This window comes from Mus musculus (assembly GCF_000001635.26).
Source record: "Mus musculus strain C57BL/6J chromosome 1 unlocalized genomic contig, GRCm38.p6 C57BL/6J MMCHR1_RANDOM_CTG1".
In the NCBI taxonomy this organism is placed as follows: Eukaryota; Metazoa; Chordata; class Mammalia; order Rodentia; family Muridae; genus Mus; species Mus musculus.
This window is the reverse complement of record NT_166280.1, coordinates 29,453-50,867: the sequence shown is the minus strand read 5'-3', so window position 1 is coordinate 50,867 and position 21,415 is coordinate 29,453. Positions and strand designations below refer to the sequence as shown.

The 21,415-nt window shown below is 43.2% G+C and overlaps 1 protein-coding gene across 1 annotated transcript; it reads right to left on the bottom strand.

The window, feature by feature from the left end:
- Positions 1-5,810: 5,810 nt before the first annotated feature.
- Positions 5,811-18,013, bottom strand: LOC108167387 (nuclear body protein SP140-like protein; the record flags this gene model as incomplete). The annotated part of the gene is made up of 7 exons (XM_017318885.2): positions 17,975-18,013; positions 14,176-14,269; positions 9,910-10,052; positions 7,246-7,361; positions 6,447-6,552; positions 6,082-6,159; positions 5,811-5,891 (listed from the first exon to the last, which is right to left on the bottom strand). Coding segments are annotated over exons 1-7 (657 nt in total), but the record flags the coding sequence as incomplete, so codon positions are not given.
- Between the last annotated feature and the right edge of the window lie 3,402 nt (positions 18,014-21,415).

Here is a 21,415-nt window from a genome sequence, read left to right as displayed (position 1 = left end):
TTCCCAAATCTAAGGAGGGGCATAGTGTCCATACTTCAGTCTTCATTCTTCTTGAGTTTCATGTGTTTAGCAAATTATATCTTATATCTTGGGTATCCTAGGTTTGGGGCTAATATCCCCTTATCAGTGAGTACATATTGTGTGAGTTTCTTTGTGAATGTGTTACCTCACTCAGGATGATGCCCTCCAGGTCCATCCATTTGGCTAGGAATTTCATAAATTCATTCTTTTTAATAGCTGAGTAGTACTCCATTGTGTAGATGTACCACATTTTCTGTATCCATTCCTCTGTTGAGGGGCATCTAGGTTCTTTCCAGCTTCTGGCTATTATAAATAAGGCTGCTATGAACATAGTGGAGCATGTGTCCTTCTTACCAGTTGGGGCATCTTCTGGATATATGCCCAGGAGAGGTATTGCTGGATCCTCCGGTAGTACTATGTCCAATTTTCTGAGGAACCGCCAGACTGATTTCCAGAGTGGTTGTACAAGCCTGCACTCCCACCAACAATGGAGGAGTGTTCCTCTTTCTCCACATCCACGCCAGCATCTGCTGTCACCTGAATTTTTGATCTTAGCCATTCTGACTGGTGTGAGGTGGAATATCAGTGTTGTTTTGATTTGCATTTCCCTGATGATCAAGGATGTTGAACATTTTTTCAGGTGCTTCTCTGCCATTCAGTATTCCTCAGGTGAGAATTCTTTGTTCAGTTCTGAGCCCCATTTTTTAATGGGGTTATTTGATTTCTGAAGTCCACCTTCTTGAGTTCTTTATATATGTTGGATATTAGTCCCCTATCTGATTTAGGATAGGTAAAGATCCTTTCCCAATCTGTTGGTGGTCTTTTTGTCTTATTGACGGTGTCTTTTGCCTTGCAGAAACTTTGGAGTTTCATTAGGTCCCATTTGTCAATTCTCGATCTTACAGCACAAGCCATTGCTCTTCTGTTCAGGAATTTTTCCCCTGTGCCCATATCTTCAAGGCTTTTCCCCACTTTCTCCTCTATAAGTTTCAGTGTCTCTGGTTTTATGTGAAGTTCCTTGATCCACTTAGATTTGACCTTAGTACAAGGAGATAAGTATGGATCGATTCGCATTCTTCTACACGATAACAACCAGTTGTGCCAGCACCAATTGTTGAAAATGCTGTCTTTCTTCCACTGGATGGTTTTAGCTCCCTTGTCGAAGATCAAGTGACCATAGGTGTGTGGGTTCATTTCTGGGTCTTCAATTTTATTCCATTGGTCTACTTGTCTGTCTCTATACCAGTACCATGCAGTTTTTATCACAATTGCTCTGTAGTAAAGCTTTAGGTCTGTCATGGTGATTCCGCCAGAAGTTCTTTTATCCTTGAGAAGACTTTTTGCTATCCTAGGTTTTTTGTTATTCCAGATGAATTTGCAAATTGCTCCTTCCAATTCGTTGAAGAATTGAGTTGGAATTTTGATGGGGATTGCATTGAATCTGTAGATTGCTTTTGGCAAGATAGCCATTTTTACAATGTTGATCCTGCCAATCCATGAGCATGGGAGATCTTTCCATCTTCTGAGATCTTCCTTAATTTCTTTCTTCAGAGATTTGAAGTTTTTAATCATACAGATCTTTCACTTCCTTAGTTAGAGTCACGCCGAGATATTTTATATTATTTGTGACTATTGAGAAGGGTGTTGTTTCCCTAATTTCTTTCTCAGCCTGTTTATTCTTTGTATAGAGAAAGGCCATTGACTTGTTTGAGTTTATTTTATATCCAGCTACTTCACCGAAGCTGTTTATCAGGTTTAGGAGTTCTCTGGTAGAATTTTTAGGGTCACTTATATATACTATCATATCATCTGCAAAAAGTGATATTTTGACTTCCTGTTTTCCAATTTGTATCCCCTTGATCTCCTTTTGTTGTCGAATTGCTCTGGCTAATACTTCAAGTACTATGTTGAAAAGGTAGGGAGAAAGTGGGCAGCCTTGTCTAGTCCCTGATTTTAGTGGGATTGCTTCTAGCTTCTCTCCATTTACTTTGATGTTGGCTACTGGTTTGCTGTAGATTGCTTTTATCATGTTTAGGTATGGGCCTTGAATTCCTGATCTTTCCAAAACTTTTATCATGACTGGGTGTTGGATCTTGTCAAATGCTTTTTCTGCATCTAACGAGATGATCATGTGGTTTTTGTCTTTGAGTTTGTTTATATAATGGATTACATTGATGGATTTTCGTATATTAAACCATCCCTGCATCCCTGGAATAAAACCTACTTGGTCAGGATGGATGATTGCTTTAATGTGTTCTTGGATTCGATTAGCGAGAATTTTATTGAGGATTTTTGCATCGATATTCATAAGAGAAATTGGTCTGAAGTTCTCTATCTTTGTTGGGTCTTTCTGTGGTTTAGGTATCAGAGTAATAGTGGCTTCATAAAATGAGTTGGGTAGAGTACCTTCTACTTCTATTTTGTGAAATAGTTTGTGCATTACTGGAATGAGATCTTCTTTGAAGGTCTGATAGAACTCTGCACTAAACCCATCTGGTCCTGGGCTTTTTTTGGTTGGGAGACTATTAATAACTGCTTCTATTTCTTTAGGTGATATGGGACTGTTTAGATGGTCAACTTGATCCTGATTCAACTTTGGTACCTGGTATCTGTCCAGAAATTTGTCCATTTCGTCCAGGTTTTCCAGTTTTGTTGAGTATAGCCTTTTGTAGAAGGATCTGATGGTGTTTTGGATTTCTTCAGGATCTGTTGTTATGTCTCCCTTTTCATTTCTGATTTTGTTAATTAGGATTTTGTCCCTGTGCCCTTTAGTGAGTCTAGCTAAGGGTTTATCTATCTTGTTGATTTTCTCAAAAAACCAACTCCTCGTTTGGTTACTTCTTTGAATAGTTCTTCTTGTTTCCACTTGGTTGATTTCACCCCTGAGTTTGATTATTTCCTGCCGTCTACTCCTCTTGGGTGAATTTGCTTCCTTTTTTTCCAGGGCTTTTAGATGTGTTGTCAAGCTGCTAGTATGTGCTGTCTCCCGTTTCTTCTTGGAGGCACTCAGAGCTATGAGTTTCCCTCTTAGAAATGCTTTCATTGTGTCCCATAGGTTTGGGTACGTTGTGGCTTCATTTTCATTAAACTCCAAAAAGTCTTTAATTTCTTTCTTTATTCCTTCCTTGACCAAGGTATCATTGAGAAGAGTGTTATTCAGTTTCCACGTGAATGTTGGCTTTCCATTATTTATGTTGTTATTGAAGATCAGTCTTAGGCCATGGTGGTCTGATAGGATACATGGGACAATTTCAATATTTTTGTATCTATCGAGGCCTGTTTTGTGACCAATTATATGGTCAATTTTGGAGAAGGTCCCGTGAGGTGCTGAGAAGAAGGTATATCCTTTTGCTTTAGGATAAAATGTTCTGTAGATATCTGTCAGGTCCATTTGTTTCATAACTTCTGTTAGTTTCACTGTGTCCCTGTTTAGTTTCTGTTTCCACGATCTGTCCTTTGAAAAAAGTGGTGTGTTGAAGTCTCCCACTATTATTGTGTGAGGTGCAATGTATGCTTTGAGCTTTACTAAAGTGTCTCTGATGAATGTGGCTGCCCTTGCATTTGGTGCGTAGATATTCAGAATTGAGAGTTCCTCTTGGAGGATTTTACCTTTGATGAGTATGAAGTGTCCCTCCTTGTCTTTTTTGATAACTTTGGGTTGGAAGTCGATTTTATCCGATATTAAAATGGCTACTCCAGCTTGTTTCTTCAGTCCATTTGCTTGGAAAATTGTTTTCCAGCCTTTCACTCTGAGGTAGTGTCTGTCTTTTTCCCTGAGATGGGTTTCCTGTAAGCAGCAGAATGTTGGGTCCTGTTTGTGTAGCCAGTCTGTTAGTCTATGTCTTTTTATTGGGGAATTGAGTCCATTGATATTAAGAGATGTTAAGGAAAAGTAATTGTTGCTTCCTTTTATTTTTGTTGTTAGAGTTGGCATTCTGTTCTTGTGGCTGTCTTGTTTTTGGTTTGTTGAATGATTACTTTCTTGGTTGTTCTAGGGCGTGATTTCCGTCCTTGTATTGCTTCTTTTCTGTTATTATCCTTTGAAGGGCTGGATTCGTGGAAAGATATTGTGTGAATTTGTTTTTGTCGTGGAATACTTTGGTTTCTCCATCTATGGTAATTGAGAGTTTGGCCGGGTATAGTAGCCTGGGCTGGCATTTGTGTTCTCTTAGTGTCTGTATAACATCTGTCCAGGCTCTTCTGGCTTTCATAGTCTCTGGTGAAAAGTCTGGTGTAATTCTGATAGGCTTTCCTTTATATGTTACTTGACCTTTCTCCCTTACTGCTTTTAATATTCTATCTTTATTTAGTGCATTTGTTGTTCTGATTATTATGTGTCGGGAGGAATTTCTTTTCTGGTTCAGTCTATTTGGAGTTCTGTAGGCTTCTTGTATGATCATGGGCATCTCTTTTTTTATGTTTGGGAAGTTTTCTTCTATTATTTTGTTGAAGATATTAGCTGGCCCTTTAAGTTGAAAATCTTCATTCTCATCAATTCCTAATATCCGTAGGTTTGGTCTTCTCATTGTGTCCTGGATTACCTGGATGTTTTGAGTTAGGATCCTTTTGCATTTTGTATTTTCTTTGACTGTTGTGTCGATGTTCTCTATGGAATCTTCTGCACCTGAGATTCTCTCTTCCATTTCTTGTATTCTGTTGCTGATGCTCGTATCTATGGTTCCAGATCTGTTTCCTAGGGTTTCTATCTCCAGCGTTGCCTCGCTTTGGGTTTTCTTTATTGTGTCTACTTCCCCTTTTAGTTCTAGTATGGTTTTGTTCATTTCCATCACCTGTTTGGATGTGTTTTCCTGTTTTTCTTTAATGATTTCTACCTGTTTGGCTGTGTTTTCCTGCTTTTCTTTAAGGGCCTGTAACTCTTTAGCAGTGCTCTCCTGTAATTCTTTAAGTGACTTATGAAAGTCCTTCTTGATGTCCTCTATCATCATCATGAGAAACGTTTTTAAATCTGTGTCTAGATTTTCGGTTGTGTTGGGGTGCCCAGGACTAGGTGGGGTGGGAATGCTGCGTTCTGATGATGGTGAGTGGTCTTGATTTCTGTTAGTAGGATTCTTACGTTTGCCTTTCGCCATCTGGTAATTTCTGAAGCTAGCTGTTTTAGTTGTCACTGTTAAGAGCTTGTTCTTCAGGTGACTCTGTTAGCCTCTATAAGCAGACCTGGAGGGTAGCACTCTCCTTAGTTTCAGTGGGCAGAGTATTCTCTGCAGGCAAGCTCTCTTCTTGCAGGGCAGGTACCCAGATATCTGGTGTTCGAACCAGACTCCTGGCAGAAGTTGTGTTCCACTCACTAGAGGTCTTAGGATCTCGTGTGGAATCCTGTGTGGGCCCTTGCGGGTGTCAGGCGACTCCGCTGGCAAGGTTGCCCAGAGCTCGAGTCGAGTGGAAGGGGTTTGTGCCCCAGATCAAGCCTGGGTAGCCTGCTTCCCTATGTATAGCAGTCTCAGGTTCCGCGCGATTGGATTGGGGCAGGCGCTATGTTCCACTCACCAGAGGTCTTAGGATCCCGTGGGGAGTCCCGTGTGGGCCCTTGCGGGTGTTGGGCAAGACTCTGCTGGCAAGGTAGCCCGGGGCTCGAGTGGAGCTGAAGGGGCTTGTGCCCCAGATCAGGCCCGGGTAGCCTGCTTCCCTATGTACCGCAGTCTCAGGTTCCGCGCGATTGGATTGGGGCAGGCGCTGTGTTCCACTCACTAGAGGTCTTAGGATCCCGTGGGGAGTCCCGTGTGGGCCCTTGCAGGTGTTGGGCAAGACTCTGCTGGCAAGTTAGCCCGGGGCTCGAGTCGAGCGGAAGGCAGCTTTTTCTTGATTATGTCCAACCACATAGGCTCTTGCACACCCACAGTCATCTCTCTAAACTGGTGAGGGAAATAGCCACAGAAGAGTGAATGCCACGGTTCAGCATTTACCTTCCATCGGGTCCCAGAAAGTCTACAGAAACAACAGAGCCTGTGCCCCTCAGGGATTAAGATCACAAATCCCACAATGGCCCTCTCAGTCATGAGACATCGGGAAGCCAGGGATCAGGGGTTCACCACCGTTACTTACATAATAATAATATGGCATCTTGGAAAAAAAGGAGCTCTCAGAACAGCAATAGACTCTCAAGAGAACATACTCACACTTCTGCAAGAAAAAGGGACTCAGTCAAAGTGACTTAGAAAGGCAGAGTCTATACATGTACCCAGGGGGAAGGCGCCACTCAAACCCATCTGCAAATCTGCCCAACACGAGTGCCTCTTGGTTATAAACTTGTATGACTGAGTTTTTATACCAAGGAGTTATGCTGCGACAGCTCTATGATGGAGTGTGGCTTGGGAGAGCAGGCTCTCTGTGAATGCTATTCTTCTAGCTCCAAGCCTGTCTGTCCTTATCCAGGAAAAAGGAGAAAAGATTGGTTCACAGTGACTCACCAACTGTTCCTGGGGAGCCATCTCCCTCTTCAGTATCTCAGATTCTGGAAGACTCGGTTGACTTCCTAAGGACTGCATCCTACAGAAGATACAACTCCATGGTGTTCTGAAAGGTTGGACAGGAAGTGAGCAGAGGACATGACCAGTGAAAACAGCCACTGTTTCTATGCCTGCTATTATGCTTTCGTGAATGGCTGACAGTCTATCTGGGGCAAGGGTTCTCAGACACTGAAGGACCCCACTTAGAATCTTAGGTTGCCAGCCCCCTGTCAATGTCATGGCAGGAGGCAGCCCTTGGAAAGTGGGCTTTGTAATGAGTGGTAGGTCCCCATTTCCTGACAGAGGTTGCTGGGAGCACAAGGAGACTAGGCACAGTAAAATGGTCTTCACAAAAATTCTGGGAATCTTGAACTTCCAAGAGTCCATTGCAATGTGGTGAAATGTGGGAAGTAGTCAGTCATGCTTATTTTTCTTTCATAAGTACATAGAAAGCAAAAGTAGTGTATTCTACCCCCAATCTTTTGAACAAGAGGCTTTAGTATACAACTTTGAGAAAAGGCAGTAGTGGTGTGTAGGCAAAGGACCCAGCCTTTATATCAGGAGAGATGGCTCCCTAACACAGAGAACATTAACCTTTTGCTGACAGCATCTTGAGACAGCTCTCTGGGTCTTCCTGTTTGGTATCTGTTAAGAGCCCTTGTGTTTCCCACCTCAAGACCCACACTACCACTCCATAAGGATGATGCATATGACAAGGCCGGGGTACTAGGAGACAGAGAAGGGATCCCATCCCACTCACATCTCAGCTTCCACTGTTGGGATATGACAGTCCTCATGGAAGGCTCTGAAACAAGTATCACAGCAGAAGAGTGTTCCTCCATCCCGGCACACCTCACATTCATCTGAGTTCTGAATCTAGAAAATAGAACATCTTCACCATTGGCAATCCTCCACAAGGTGGCCTTTGCACGAATCTATAAGGAAATTGATGCTTCTGCCTGGTAGATTTAGGAAAAACATGGAACACAATTTGCAAAACAAGGCTTCCTGGTCTTCAGTGAAGTCTGGGAGAAGGGAGGCATGAACCAGACCCCATCTTCCCTGTGAAACCAAAGATCCTGACCCAGAATCTTAGGGTGCTGGTTTGAATACAAATGGCCCCCATAGGGAGTGGTGCTATTAGGAGGCGTGGCCTTGTTGAAACCAGCATGGCTTTGTTGGAGGAATTCCATCACTAGGGGGCAGACTTTGAGTTCTAGGTAGTTCATACCAGACCTAGAGGTTCACAGTCAACTTTCTGCTGCCTTCTAATCCAGTTGTAAAACTCTCAGCTACTGCTCCAGCACCATGTCAGCCAGCATGCTGCCATGCTTCCTGCCATGATGATAATGGACTAGACCTCTGAACCGTAAGCCAGACCCAATGAAAACAAAATTTTTTATAAGAGTTGCCCTGGTCATGTTATATCTTCACAGCAATAAAACCCTAACTAAGACAACTAGCCATAAAACAAGATTTTTACATAATCTGACTAATATTCCTAGCATGTAGATAAAAGAAGTTTCTGAAATAAAATATTTAGTCTACTTGCCTCTATAACAATAATGACATTGACTCATCTAAGGGATAATGTACTAGGGATTGAATTGAATTGAATAAACTAAGAGAATACCACATCCTGTAAATTAAGCAGTGAGCATACCATGAACTGAACAATCTGGAGAGATTTCTGTCTAGAGGGCCCAGAGCCTGTGGTAGGGCCTCTGAAATGGCAGGATATGACTACAGATGACCAGGCAAGTGGGTTCAAGGAAGAAAACAAAAAAACAAAAAATAATCTGGAGCTTTTGGAACCCTGTAGAAAATCCCACAAGACCAAAGAGATGGGTATGTGAGACATGAGTCACTGTCACTAAAATCCAAGGACTGTAGTCATGTCAGTCACTCAGGGTTGGAGATTGGTATGGTAAGTTTATTCTTGAACTTGATATAATCTAGAATTGTAGGGGTTTGAGTAGATTAAAGCTTTTGCCAAGATGTTTTGTCTTCAACTGCCATTTCTAACTTCAAGGATATAACTGATTTCTTGTCTGAATTTTGGATTTGGGGTAATTACAGTGGCATTAATTAAATCCTGCACCAACAACCTCTGTTGCAGGATATTTGTTAACACTGTGAACCCTGGGATTGTGTTATTTACTGAAAAAACTTGTTTCTAGTTCTAGTGTGGCTCAGCTCTTAGGACACACTTTAATCCCTCTGGCTAGAATACAGATATACCCTTAGTATGCACCTTTAATCCCAAACAGTGAAGGTGAAGTTAGATTGTAGAAGGAAGCACCAGTGTTTAAAAGTGATGTCTAATTGAGTGGCAGATAAAGTGACAAATCAGAAAAAGATGTGACAGAATAGGATCTGCCCAGCTCTCAGGAGAAGAGAGAGGGAAGGGGAGCTACTTAAGGGGCAGTGCAGTGAGAGGAAAACAAAAGAGAAGGAGGCAGTTCTACCAGGAGAGCTTTGCAGACACCAGTTGAAGAGAGAAGAAGCCAGACACAGGTGAGGACAGAATGCGCCAGAGAATGAGAAGGAGCAAGATTAGAACAGATTGCCAAAGTTAGCATGAGGCCAAGCAGAACAATTCAGGAGAAACTGAGATAAGGCAGATTGAATCAGCCAGCTTGAACAGGACTTTGAGCCAGAACAGCTGATTTGAACCAGCCACAGTTCAGAAAGCAGTAGAAAGGATGAGCTTAATCAGCAGTAAGCCTCAGAGGCTGAACACATTCCAGGCCTAGACAAGATTGTACAGAGGCTAGAAGTTTCTAGGCCTAGGCTTAGGTTAGCATCAGAGGCAGTAAACCTCGGAGATGACAATTAATTCAAGCAAATAAAAGCTACAATTACAAACCTTAAAGGATGGGTTATGCCAAACACACAGCACACTCCCTATATCTTCACAGGGGCCCTCGTTGGAACTCTGTTTGAATGTCCTTATTCTTTTTTTTTTTTTTTTAAGATTTATTAGTTATATTTATATGAGCACACTGTAGCTGTTTTCAGACACACCAGAAGAGGGCATCAGATTCTATTACAGATGGTTGTGAGCCACCATGTGGTTGCTGGGAATTGAACTTATGACTTCTGGAAGAGCAGTCAGTGCTCTTAACCACTGAGCCATCTCTCCAGCCCTTGAAGGTCCTCTTTGCCCTAGACTGTCTCCCACTTGTTTGAGAGTCAACTCTTACTTGGGCTTCAGGCAGAAATTTCTCTGCAAACACCCCTATTCAAAATGACCATTCCCACCTCAGAGGTTCTGTATCTCTCATTTGTCAATACCACCAAGGGTGTACCTTCCATGAGGCTGTGAATGAGGGGTGTCTCTCTCCTGAAGTCTCAGAACTTCCCCATAACTCAATGGCTATTTGATCTGAAGCTCTGACCTTCCTCTCCTCATTTGCAATACCTGGATCAGGAGTTTCAGGGGCCAATTATGGCAGCGCAGACTCAGTTTCCAGTTCTTTGACTTTCCATAGCCTCCCATCATTTCAAATTCCGAGAGTGTGAAACAGTTTCCATTCTGACACTGTATGGACTTCACAGATATCCCTGTAAGACCACAATAGGTTAGTTCTGAGCCTGCTTTGTACCTAGGGCTCAGATTCATGATCTCCCACCACACTGGATCTAGAGCCACCAAAGCTGTGCTGAAAGTCAATAGCCTCCTGCCTGCCTTCGGGAGTCCCAGCTCAACCCTGGGGTTCCCTAAAGAGCTTCATGAAACTTTGCATATTTCTTTCATGTTCATGTGTGAAAAAAAGATGATAATCACCACCTTTTAAAACTACTTCAGGGTCACCAAGAAACAGACAAGCCATCGAGCAACTCCACAGTGTGACTGGAGTCCACAGTGTGACTGGGGTCTAGCCTGATGCTGAGCTCTCAAGCTGGAGAACAACCAGAGTCTCAGGTGCCCCAGGCAAGGTGGAGGTAGAATCTGCAGTTATGACTAAGACTGCCACTGGTTTCTGCAACTCAGGATTAGGTGACATCGCTTTCTATCCAATTTAAAGGGAATACTGAACAGATGTTTGTCCATCCCTGCAGTCATAGGTAGACAGCATCAGACATAAATCTTATCCCGTGGAAATAGAGATTATAATTTTTTAAAAAGCTAATGATATGTTTGGCATCTTCATTATTATGAAAATGAGAACAAAATTCCTACCACACCATTTTACATCCACCACGATAATCATTAGAGAAGACGAAAGGAAACAGCAGCTTTTGACGTAGGGAAGTGGGAGCGCCCCTGCATTGCTGGTGGAAAAACAAACAGTGTAGCCACCACCAAAAACATTTTGGTGATTCCTTACTGAGTTCAACATATAATCTTTCACCATATGACCCAGAAATTTCCCTTCAGTGTGCCTCAAACTGAGTATGTATATTCCTACACATGTTGTCCTCCTCGAATTCTCCAAACATTATTTATTACATCCCAAAACAGAAATAATCCAAACTGATGAAGGAACGATGAAAATGTAATATGTACATACAGTGGAATATCATGTTATTCCTAAATGAAAACTATATCTTGCATAAACTACACAGGTGTGGTTTGAAATCATCATGGTAAATGAAAGCAGACAGTCACAAGTGGTGTATATTATAGGATGTTGTTTGTATGAAATGGGTACCGTGGGAAGATTTATAGAACAGAAATTAGGTGGGCAATTGATTAGTAGAGTGACAAAGGGAAGAAAATATATTCTCATGGTAATTGTTTCAGATGTTCCAAAAAAGAAAATCCCATTTATTTACAGACTCTAATTGCTGAATCATATAATGTATGAATTATAACTCACTAAAACTCTTAAAAATAGAGACAATGTAATCTTTTCTGTTAACTGTCATCCACAGCCTCCTATTAAGAGAGCTCTGAGATGAAGACCATCATACTGAGGCTTTATTTCTTGCACACTTTTATGGCATATTATTGAAGAATATGCTATACCAATGATATACATTAATCCCCATCGATCAGGCTTTAAATTATTGTCCTCTATTTCCTAATGGAAAAATTCAGGCTCAGAAAGCCCCCCTCTCTATAGAATGAGAACATCTTGTTTGGCCAATCTGAGGCTGGAAATTGGGTTCTCTGATTCTCAGTCCTGTGATGGCCTTCCCATGACTGCCATGCCCTGGTTCTAATGACACAGGGATGTGAAGACAGATGTTTATAGCCTCTTCCCATTTGTGTCTGACCAGAATGAAACTACACAATAATTTCCATCTATGGACGGAAGTTCATGGGCTTCTTTCTGGTTCTCTGGGCATCTCGTGGCTATATTCACGTTGTTGTGAGCATCTATTATGTATTGTTTCTTCAAGTGTGAAAATAGCACATCAGGATCCCTTCCTGATGTCAAGCCATGCTTACCCCACAGTTCCTTAAGTAATAGTTGCATTATTACATGTGATTTCAAAATTTAGCATTTGCAAAACAAAAACCATGAAGCCCACCTTGCTTGAATTTATCCTTGTGTAACACTCCCTTCAAGTTACCACGAGAAGCAACTCAGCACTAAAATTGGCATTTTCTTTTCTGCGTCTTCTTAGACCTGAAAAGAGGATTTCTTCTTGTGTGTCACTTTTCAATTGCTCAACTCCTCCTTGTCCCTCTTGGGGCCATTCCTTTAACACTTGGGACATTTTGACCCTTACATGTCTAGCTTCTAAATCTTTCTTGCAAGTGGCATATTAGATACATAGTGACAAAATACCCCTAATTTATAAAATGATAATAATAATAAGGCTTTAGCAGAGAAATCTGGATTCAATAAAACTGTCCTGACTCCCACTCACTCTGGTTAGCCCCACTGATTGCTTCATGAAACATACAGCTGTTGCTGGGTTATGGCAGGAGCTGTCCAGATGTGCTATTTACTAAAGATGGTAGCCAGATATGGTCCTCTTATCTCCCCATTTTAGTACTAACTTGGTGAGCAGGGAGAGGAGATGATAGGCAGAGCTGGGTGGATCAATTCGAATTTATCTGTATGTCTGCCCTGCTTCATTTCTCCCTGACAAGAGTGATTTGTGTCTGTAGCTGATAGAAAAGCCCAGATAGCTCTAGAACAATCTGAAAACAATACAGGAGGTGGAGAGATGCAACTCCACAGAAGTAGAGATGAAAACACCTCAAGGAAGAGAAGATAAGTTTGCTCTCCCTGCCATCAGTGCAGAGACTTTGATGGAGTGGGACTGGGAGGGAGCCTGCAGTGAACTGTCCATGGTGCTGAGACTAAGTTTGTGATCAAGCCTGCTATGGACTGAAGGGGTTGACGTAGATGACCCTCTTAACGTTAGAAATGAGTCTGAGGTGAGAGACAAAGGACTTGTCCAAGTCCATTTTGGTCAAAAAAAGAGAAAACTTGGACTCAGGTCTTTGCCCAACACTCTGGGTCACCTTCTTCTACAATCACTGCTGGGTGACACCCTGTGTGTGGCAGAGATTGTATCCACTCTTGAGAGTCTGCAGGTCAAGGCAGGCAGTCTTGTAGTGGCCCAGGGCTCTGGACCTTGTTTCAGCTGCAGCATCAAAATTCTTGTTACTCTCTCAGACACAGTGAGTAGATAGGAAGCATCTTGGTAGGTAATTCAGCTGCATACGCTGTTATAGAAACTAAAACTCTTGCGTCCTCTCTGTGGATGGCGGGACCACCAGGCAATACAAGGTCTTCCACTCAAACTGGCTTTCAAAGGAACTATCCTCCTCCTGGTTCGAGATGCCACTGAGACTCTAGAAGGTTAAGTCATGCTAGCCCATTCCTCCTCCTTCTTAAGTCCCATGTTCATAGCCTACTGGGAAGATTTCCACCTGAGTCATCCCGGCAAATTCCAGCCTGGCTTGGTGTCAAAGTTTTGGCAGCAGGATCAGCCAGCACAGCAAATTGAGATATCTTGCCTCCCTACTGCTGTGTGGTGTTTTTCATTGTGGGACTATAAGGTCTGCTGGATTACCTTTTATTGAACATGTTTAAGGCTTGTATTTTGAAGAGATAAAGAAAACACTGATGTCTATTTTAGCAACAGAGAAGTTGGTATAGGGAGATTGGGATTTAGATCTAGATACATGTTAGATCCTTCAACATTTTATTTCCAAACAGAACACCTGAGCAAGGCAAGACCGAGTTCTTGTTGCATCCAGAGTCATTTTTGCCCATGTACTAAATTGAAATCCATCACTAACCCCATAAATGCAATTGTGGTCAGAACACAGTTTAAAGTTATTTAAAAACAGTTGTTATGGTCAGTCTTAAACTTTAGAATAACAGATTTGTCAATTCTCTGCTGTTTTTTTCAAAAACTTTATAGAAGACTCAATAGTTGTGATCAATTTAGTAAATGGCAAATAAAGTAACCTGTTAGTCTGCTCATGTCACTAATGACATAGGAGTTTCTGTAGGGGGAAAAATGAAAAGTCATTTTTTCCAGTTGAGTTGGTTGAGGTAGTCCCCTGGGATACTAAACATCCTAAGGCAAAGGGCCAAACCACAGTGTGACCACAGAACACATCAGTGGGATCATATCATGCCAGCGGGGCTTACACCAGACCCCCAAAGGAAAGCAAAATTTCTTTAATGAAGTGAACCTGATGTCTGGCCCCTCATCTTTCCCTACTGTGGAAGTGACGGCAGCATATCATGGGAGAGAGAGCATCCAATACTTCCAACATCTTCCACCAGACAAGACACCTGCTCAAGCACCCAGTCACCTCTGTTCTCTTCAATCTCCCCAACCCAATGGCTGCACACCAGCTGCTAGGGAATAGAGGCAGAGCTCCAAGAGCGCTAAAAACGGGGTGGTGCCAGCCCTACTTGCATGTTCTAGTCTGGGGTTTTTCCCAGGCTAACAGAGAGGAAGTGCTTTAAATTGGAGATAGCATGAAGGTTCATTCCTTTGCCCTTTGTTCTCTCAGACGTGGTCTGCCTGTCTCAAAAATTGGGTACCAGGTCAGAAAGTGCTCTCAGCTTCTCCTGTGGAAAACTGCTGCTGCAGAAATGGACCCGGAAAGCTACAGGGCCTATCCAAGATGAGAAAGAACTCACCAAAAGAGGGGAAGGAAAGGACTGAGAGTAAATCTGCTTTCCTCTTCCAGATCTGGCCATTTTAATAACCAATATATAAGAGAGAAGTATTTCCATAAAAATATGGTTCAACTAAGAAGAAGATATTAGGAGAGACACATTGGTGGTATAAATACAATTTATGCTCTTGCTCCTAACAGCTTTACTCTCAAATTGATAAGTAAGCTTGAGTAGTGTTTTTGGTTTTGCTTTCTTTTGTGTTTAATCTTCAGATAACCCCAATCTTACCAGACAAGGGTGAAGGGAAAGACCCACAGAAGCTGTCTTACCCCTGATCTTAGCAGTGCGTTCTGGGTTCTTTTTCATTTTCTTTCTCTTGAAAACTGCCTGGACAACAGCTATTCTGCCACCTAGGAGGGACACAGGCAAACTCGGAGTTGAGCCAAACCACAGGGGAAATGGAAGGAGAAAGGGAAGCATCCTGCTACCTCAGGGTGCTTTCTCTGCACACTGGGGATAAGAGCTCACAACAAGGAGCTGTGGTCTTCCAGGCAGAAGTCAGGGTTAAAGCACATGCAGGATTCAGTTGTATTAATATGTTGGAAAGAAATCTATTTGCCTACACATGAAGATAATTAATGGAAGTGTTTTCAAAAACCTCAGCCCAAATAGTGTGGTTTTCATAATACACATTCAAAAAGATGGATGCAGCCCCCTTTTCTCCTTTTCAAACAAAAATATACACATTCGTCCACAGCACAGCCAGGACATTGTCAAGAGCATAAGACTCTTAGTTGGTGAAATTAATATCAAGTTGGATTCCAATGCCAAATTCATAGACCTGATGCAAAATTGATAATCATTTGAAAAACAGCATTTAGCTTTTGTTTAGGAGAAAGGAATCCTTTAGACCATCACTAAAATCAGACAGCAGGGATGTTTGTAAATATATATACAATATAGGTATAAGATTATAGGAAACACCACCATGTAGATATATTTGTGATTAAATTGTTCAAAACATTCTAAGGTCAATTGCGCTCTCTCTCTCTCTCTCTCTCTCTCTCTCTCTCTCTCTCTCTCTCTCTCTCTGTGTGTGTGTGTTTGTATGTATCCCTAAAGAATACCTTTCATGACAAAGGCTGATCATATTCAATATTTTAAAAAACAAATAAAAATATAGACATCACATCTATTCCAATAACCAATGTATGTATCTTTGCATATGTGTGCATGTGTGTACATGAATGTGTTCCTATGTATGTGCATGTGTGTGTGCCTGAACATGCGCGGAGGCCAGAGATCAAAGTTTGGTGTCTTCCTCAATAGCTCTCCACCTTGCTGTTGCCACAGGTCTGACAGTCAATTTGGGACTCACTGATCTGACTAGACTTACCAATCAAGCACTGTGAAGGGTCTACCTGGATGTGCCTCCCCAGTGAGGGGTTACAGATATGTACATTATGCCCACACTCTAATGTGGGTATTAGGGATCCAAACTCTGGGCCTCGTGATTACACCCACAGAGGCATCCCATCAGTCCTTCAATGAGCACATTTACAATCATGGACTGTCAGTTATTTTTCTGTCAAGTATATCTTTCTCTCTCTAGACAGATAAATAATTAAGAGACCTGAATTTAGGCAAAAATTTATGCTTTGGCAGGTTTCTCTCTGTGTGTCTCCCTGTCTCTGTCTCTCTGTTTCTCTCTGTCTCTGTCTCTGTCTCTGTCTCTGTCTCTCTCTCTCTCTCTCTCTCTCTCTCACACACACACACACACACACACACACACACACACACATTTTTACATATGAACATGCAGCCTGGTTGCTTCATTCATCCTTCTTCTAGACATTTTTCTAAATCAATAAAAAATTTTATTCTGAGGATGACAGCACTTCCCTTTCAACTTTGGACCACCACATGAACCAGAAACAAACTGTTGGTAAAAGACTTTGTTACAGCATCTTAATCCATATCTTAATGTAGCTATAAAATATTTGTGGGAGGGTGGAGATTGCACAGAGCAATAAATAGGTAAGCATGAGGCTATGAGTTTAGATACCAGCTTCTACGTAAAAAGTACATAGGTATGTACCTATAGGACTAATGTTAAGGGTCTAGAGACAGGCTCATGGGGGCTTGCTGACTGACAATTATCAAGGGAATATGGTAGAGAATGAGAGAGCAGGATATTTGACATCCTCCTCAGGCCCACACATGTGGGGGCAAGTATGTGCACCCATATGTACCTGTGTGAATACAACACACACACACACATACACACACACAATCATGGCTCAGCAACTCATGAGCCCCCAAGTGTGCAATGGGCAACACCTTAATAAACACAAGAGCTGTACCAGTCCCTCAGTTTGCTTACGTTTTCTCTGTACACTCATTGGCTTTCTCCATTTTGGTTTTGACCAGTTGTGGCCTTTCTTTTTTCCTTCAAAACAAAAGAACAGAATCAATATTCAGAGATATAACATAATTCTCTGGGCCTTAAATAAAAGCAGCATTCAGATACTGTTTTCAAACTTCAGATCTTAGAAATGGGCACAATTCTTAACAGTTTAGTCATATGCAATTTGATGCCAGAGTTGAATTTCAGTTCTTCATGTGTCTTGGGCTGTGGCCATGGAGAACACCTCGCTTTGAACACCTGTGAAAGCTAATTCCTGCTAATGGAATGATAAATGTTGGGGAATGTATCTACCGTGCAAATCCAACCCAGAGAATGCTACACTGGAAGTCAAGGAATGCTCTCAACTTCCATGTGGAGAGTTTTCTTAGTCTCTATTCTCTTCAAGTTGTAGCATGAACCCTCTCACATGTTTCATATACCACCAGAAGGGCCAGGGTTGGGGTGGAGGGACTTTAAGGAAGCCTAGTAGAATCTTTTGTTGGGTTTTCTCTTTAATTATCCAAACTCATGGGCCCACAGCTCTGGAGAAGTAGAAGGTCTGTCTAGTGGTGCAGTGATGGATTGTTACTATTTGTTTATCTGTGTGTGCTGAAATATAGGATGTATGTATGTCCATGTTCATGTGTGTCTATGAATGCAGGCAAGTCTGTTCCAGTGCACACGTACAAAGGTCAGAAGACAATGACACATGTCTATCCTTGTGTAGCACTTTGTTTGGGACAGGGTCCCTCTGGATGTTCACTGATTGTTAGTGGCTGGGAACAATAGCTTTAATGGTGGAAGTGAAGGCCTGATGCACAGAGGGAGGCTTTGTGAATTTTCCCAAATAAGACATCCATCTTGAGTAGAGTCAACAACAGACCCGAAACTGACAACAGGGGAAGCACCAAAACTGTTGTGGTCTTCCAAAGAGAACGGCATACTAAAGGACATTCCAACCCCATGATAATCCTGGGGTCCAGGGTACTTCAAGCTATAACCAGTTTCTGAAAAATTCCATCAAGACTCACCTGGGCATGGCTCGTGAGCTCAGTTAAGCTGGTGCCCATTGCTCAAGCCAGTTACATGAAACTGAAAGCAGATATGGCCATTGCTAAAGCTGGCAACTCAACCAACTGGGTTGAATACTTGCTCAGTCCTGTTTGAAGTCAAGACTAGCATGTTATACTACCCTTCCCAGGGGCTATGGAAATATGCTGTGACTGAGTAATGCCTGTCTCTACTAATGGTTGTTGGCACTGGGTCTCTCCTACAGAGGCTACTGCGCATGATAGCCTGATACCTCCTGCTGGGCAATGGCCTACCTTCTCTCAGGGACTGAGAACTACTACAAAGCAGTTTTCCCTGGCATCTGGCTTAGAACTTTGAAACCCTCTTGAGGGTTTAGTAGGTGCCTTAAGTTTGCTGAGCCACATTTGGGTTACAGATCAGCTAAGACTGGCAGCACCATTGTAATGCTAGGAACATCACTGTCACACACTTGGCTGTTGGGTCTATTTGCAGTATGATAATAACACCCCTATTTTTTTTAAATGGAAAGCACATACCAGTGCTAATCCTTTGACCTTCAACACACACCTGGATAGGGCAGTTTGCTCACTGCAGAGAACAGTCCCCAGAAAGGAACTCTAGACCTTCCTGGATAATGGTCAGGATTGAAGTAGGGAGGGAGCTACAGGTGACACATAGACCTACTCTGAAACTCAGGCTTCTGTTCTGGTACCCAGGGCTTCCAGTCTAATTCTGGTTCCTTCTATGGAAATTCTTTGCCTTACTTTCAGGCCCTGATGGCCTGGAACTGGGTGAGAAAAGGAAATGGTCTGAATGAAAGATGAGTGAAGTGGAAATTTGTGATTTCTTTGGAGACTCAGTTGTGTGATGTCATGTTTTTCTGGAAGCTCTCTTCTGAGAGGATGTTTTGTTGAAGCAGACATGTGAGAGGACGCTTTGCAGAGAATAGACATATGGTGTCTTTCTGGACGCTGTCTTGTGAAGAAGGGGCATGTGATGTTTTGCTGGAGCAGATCCTTGAGAGGTCACATGATATTTGGAAAGAATTTAAGTATAACCCAACAGACAGTGGATAACGCTCTTGCATTGGTTAGCCTTGCTTTCCTTGTCGATCTTCACTTGTCACAAAGTGATTTCATAGAGAAAAATGCACCAAAGAACTTCTCATGATGTTCTGGTGGCTTCTGACCCCTTCTCCAGCCTCCTGCAGATTGACCAGCAGAGACTCATGGTTTCTTCTGGATCGAGCCTCTGCTGCCGATCCATGTTTGGTGTTCTGCTAGTGGACTGGACTGCTGACAACAAAGACTGGAGTCTCCCCAAAGAACTACTTCTAAACAAGTCCAGGTCCCCCTCCTCCTATTAACTTCTCTTCCTCCCCTACCTTTGTTCAGTGGGCTGTAAGAAATGTTGGAGTGTTTAAGAACCCTTATGAACGTAGGTTTTGAAAAATATAAGCCCACAGGTGAGGGTGCAGCCTCTGGAATGACATGGCATGATATCAGAGCAGAACCTCAGGCACCTGAGTGTATACCTCTCACTTAGGAGGTATGGGTTGCCCCAGAGAGGCCTTGATGACACCCACCTTTATTGCCAGACCCTCCCTCTGGTGGGCTCTGCCCCACTGAGAGGGCTAAGCTGATGCCACTCTGTTAAAACCATGGTCAGAGAATGGATAGAATGCAGGACCCACAGCTAGTAAACGGAGCAGGAAAAGGTCCATTTGCCAGCATTGCCTTGTAAAACAGGGACATTCCTGTTTACTCCTTAGTCCCCACATAGGCCTGTGCTTGCAGCATCTTCCTGGCTTGGTCCTCATCATAGTCTTTGTGGATCTTGGCAGAGGAACAAGAAAAAATATACCCTATGTACCAGCATGTCACCCCTAGATGTTTCTGTAAGAATTTGAAAGCACAGGGCCACAGAGAGATGTCTCCATGGGCACTCCTAATGAAGAATAAAAATTTTTACTGAACTCTTCTTCACCCCAGAACCCGACCCCTCCCATCTAGAGATTGTTCCCGGAACACTCCTGAACTCTTCACCCCAGAATGCATTCCTGAACTCCTCACCCTAGAGTTCGAACCCTCCCAACTAAAAACTGTTCCAAGAACATTTTTGAGATAAGGGCCTCCTGGAACAACCTCAAAATGAACCAGGTACATTGCCAAATAATAGGACATGACCCCTTAGTTACATAGATTCCCTTGGCAGAACCCCCTAGTGATGTAAACTTGTACTTTCCCTGCCCAGCTCTCCCCCCTTGAGTTTTACTATATAAGCCTGTGAAAAATTTGGCTGGTCGTCGATTCTCCTCTACACCACTAGGTGTATGAGTTTCAACCCCAGAGCTCTGGTCTATGTGCTTTCATGTTGCTGCTTTATTAAATCTTACCTTCTACATTTTATGTATGGTCTCAGTGTCTTCTTGGGTCCGCGGCTGTCCCGGGGCTTGAGTGCTTGAGTGAGGGTCTCCCTTCGGGGGTCTTTCATTTTGGTGCATTGGCCGGGAATCAGCGCGACCACCCAGAGGTCCTAGACCCACTTAGAGGTAAGATTCTTTGTTCTGTTTTGGTCTGATGTCTGTGTTCTGTTTCTCAGTTTGGTGCGATTGCAGTTTCGGTTTTGCGGACACTCAGTGAGACCGCGCTCCGAGAGGGAACGCGGGGTGGATAAGGATAGACGTGTCCAGGTGTCCACCGTCCGTTCACCCTGGGAGACGTCCCAGGAAGAACAGGGGAGGACCAGGGATGCCTGGTGGACCCCTTTGAAGGCCAAGAGACCATTTGGGGTTGCGAGATCGTGGGTTTGAGTCCCACCTCGTGCCCAGTTGCGAGATCGTGGGTTCAAGTCCCACCTCGCGTTTTGTTGCGAGATCGTGGTTTTGAGTCCCACCTCGCGCCTTGTTGCGAGACCGTGGGTTCGAGTCCCACCTCGCGTTTGGTCATGGGATCATGGGTTCGAGTCCCACCTCGTGCATAGGGTCTCAATCGGCCGGCCTTAGAAAGGCCATCTGATTCTTTGAGTTGCTTGTGGTCGACGCAGAGTCGCCGCCGTTTCTGGTTTCTTTTTTGTCTTAGTCTCGTGTCCGCTCTTGTTGTGTCTACTGTTTTTCTAGAAATGGGACAATCTGTGTCCACTCCCCTTTCTCTGACTCTGGAGCATTGGAAGGAGGTGCGGGTCAGAGCCCACAACCAGTCGGTGGAGGTCAGAAAGGGTCCGTGGCAGACCTTTTGCGCCTCCGAGTGGCCAACGTTTGGAGTGGGCTGGCCACCTGAGGGTGCTTTTGACTTGTCACTAATCGCCGCCGTCAGGCGAATTGTTTTTCAGGAGGAAGGGGATCACCCTGATCAGATCCCCTACATTGTGACCTGGCAGAATCTCGTCCAATTCCCACCTCCGTGGGTCAAGCCTTGGACCCCAAACTCTTCGAAACTGAC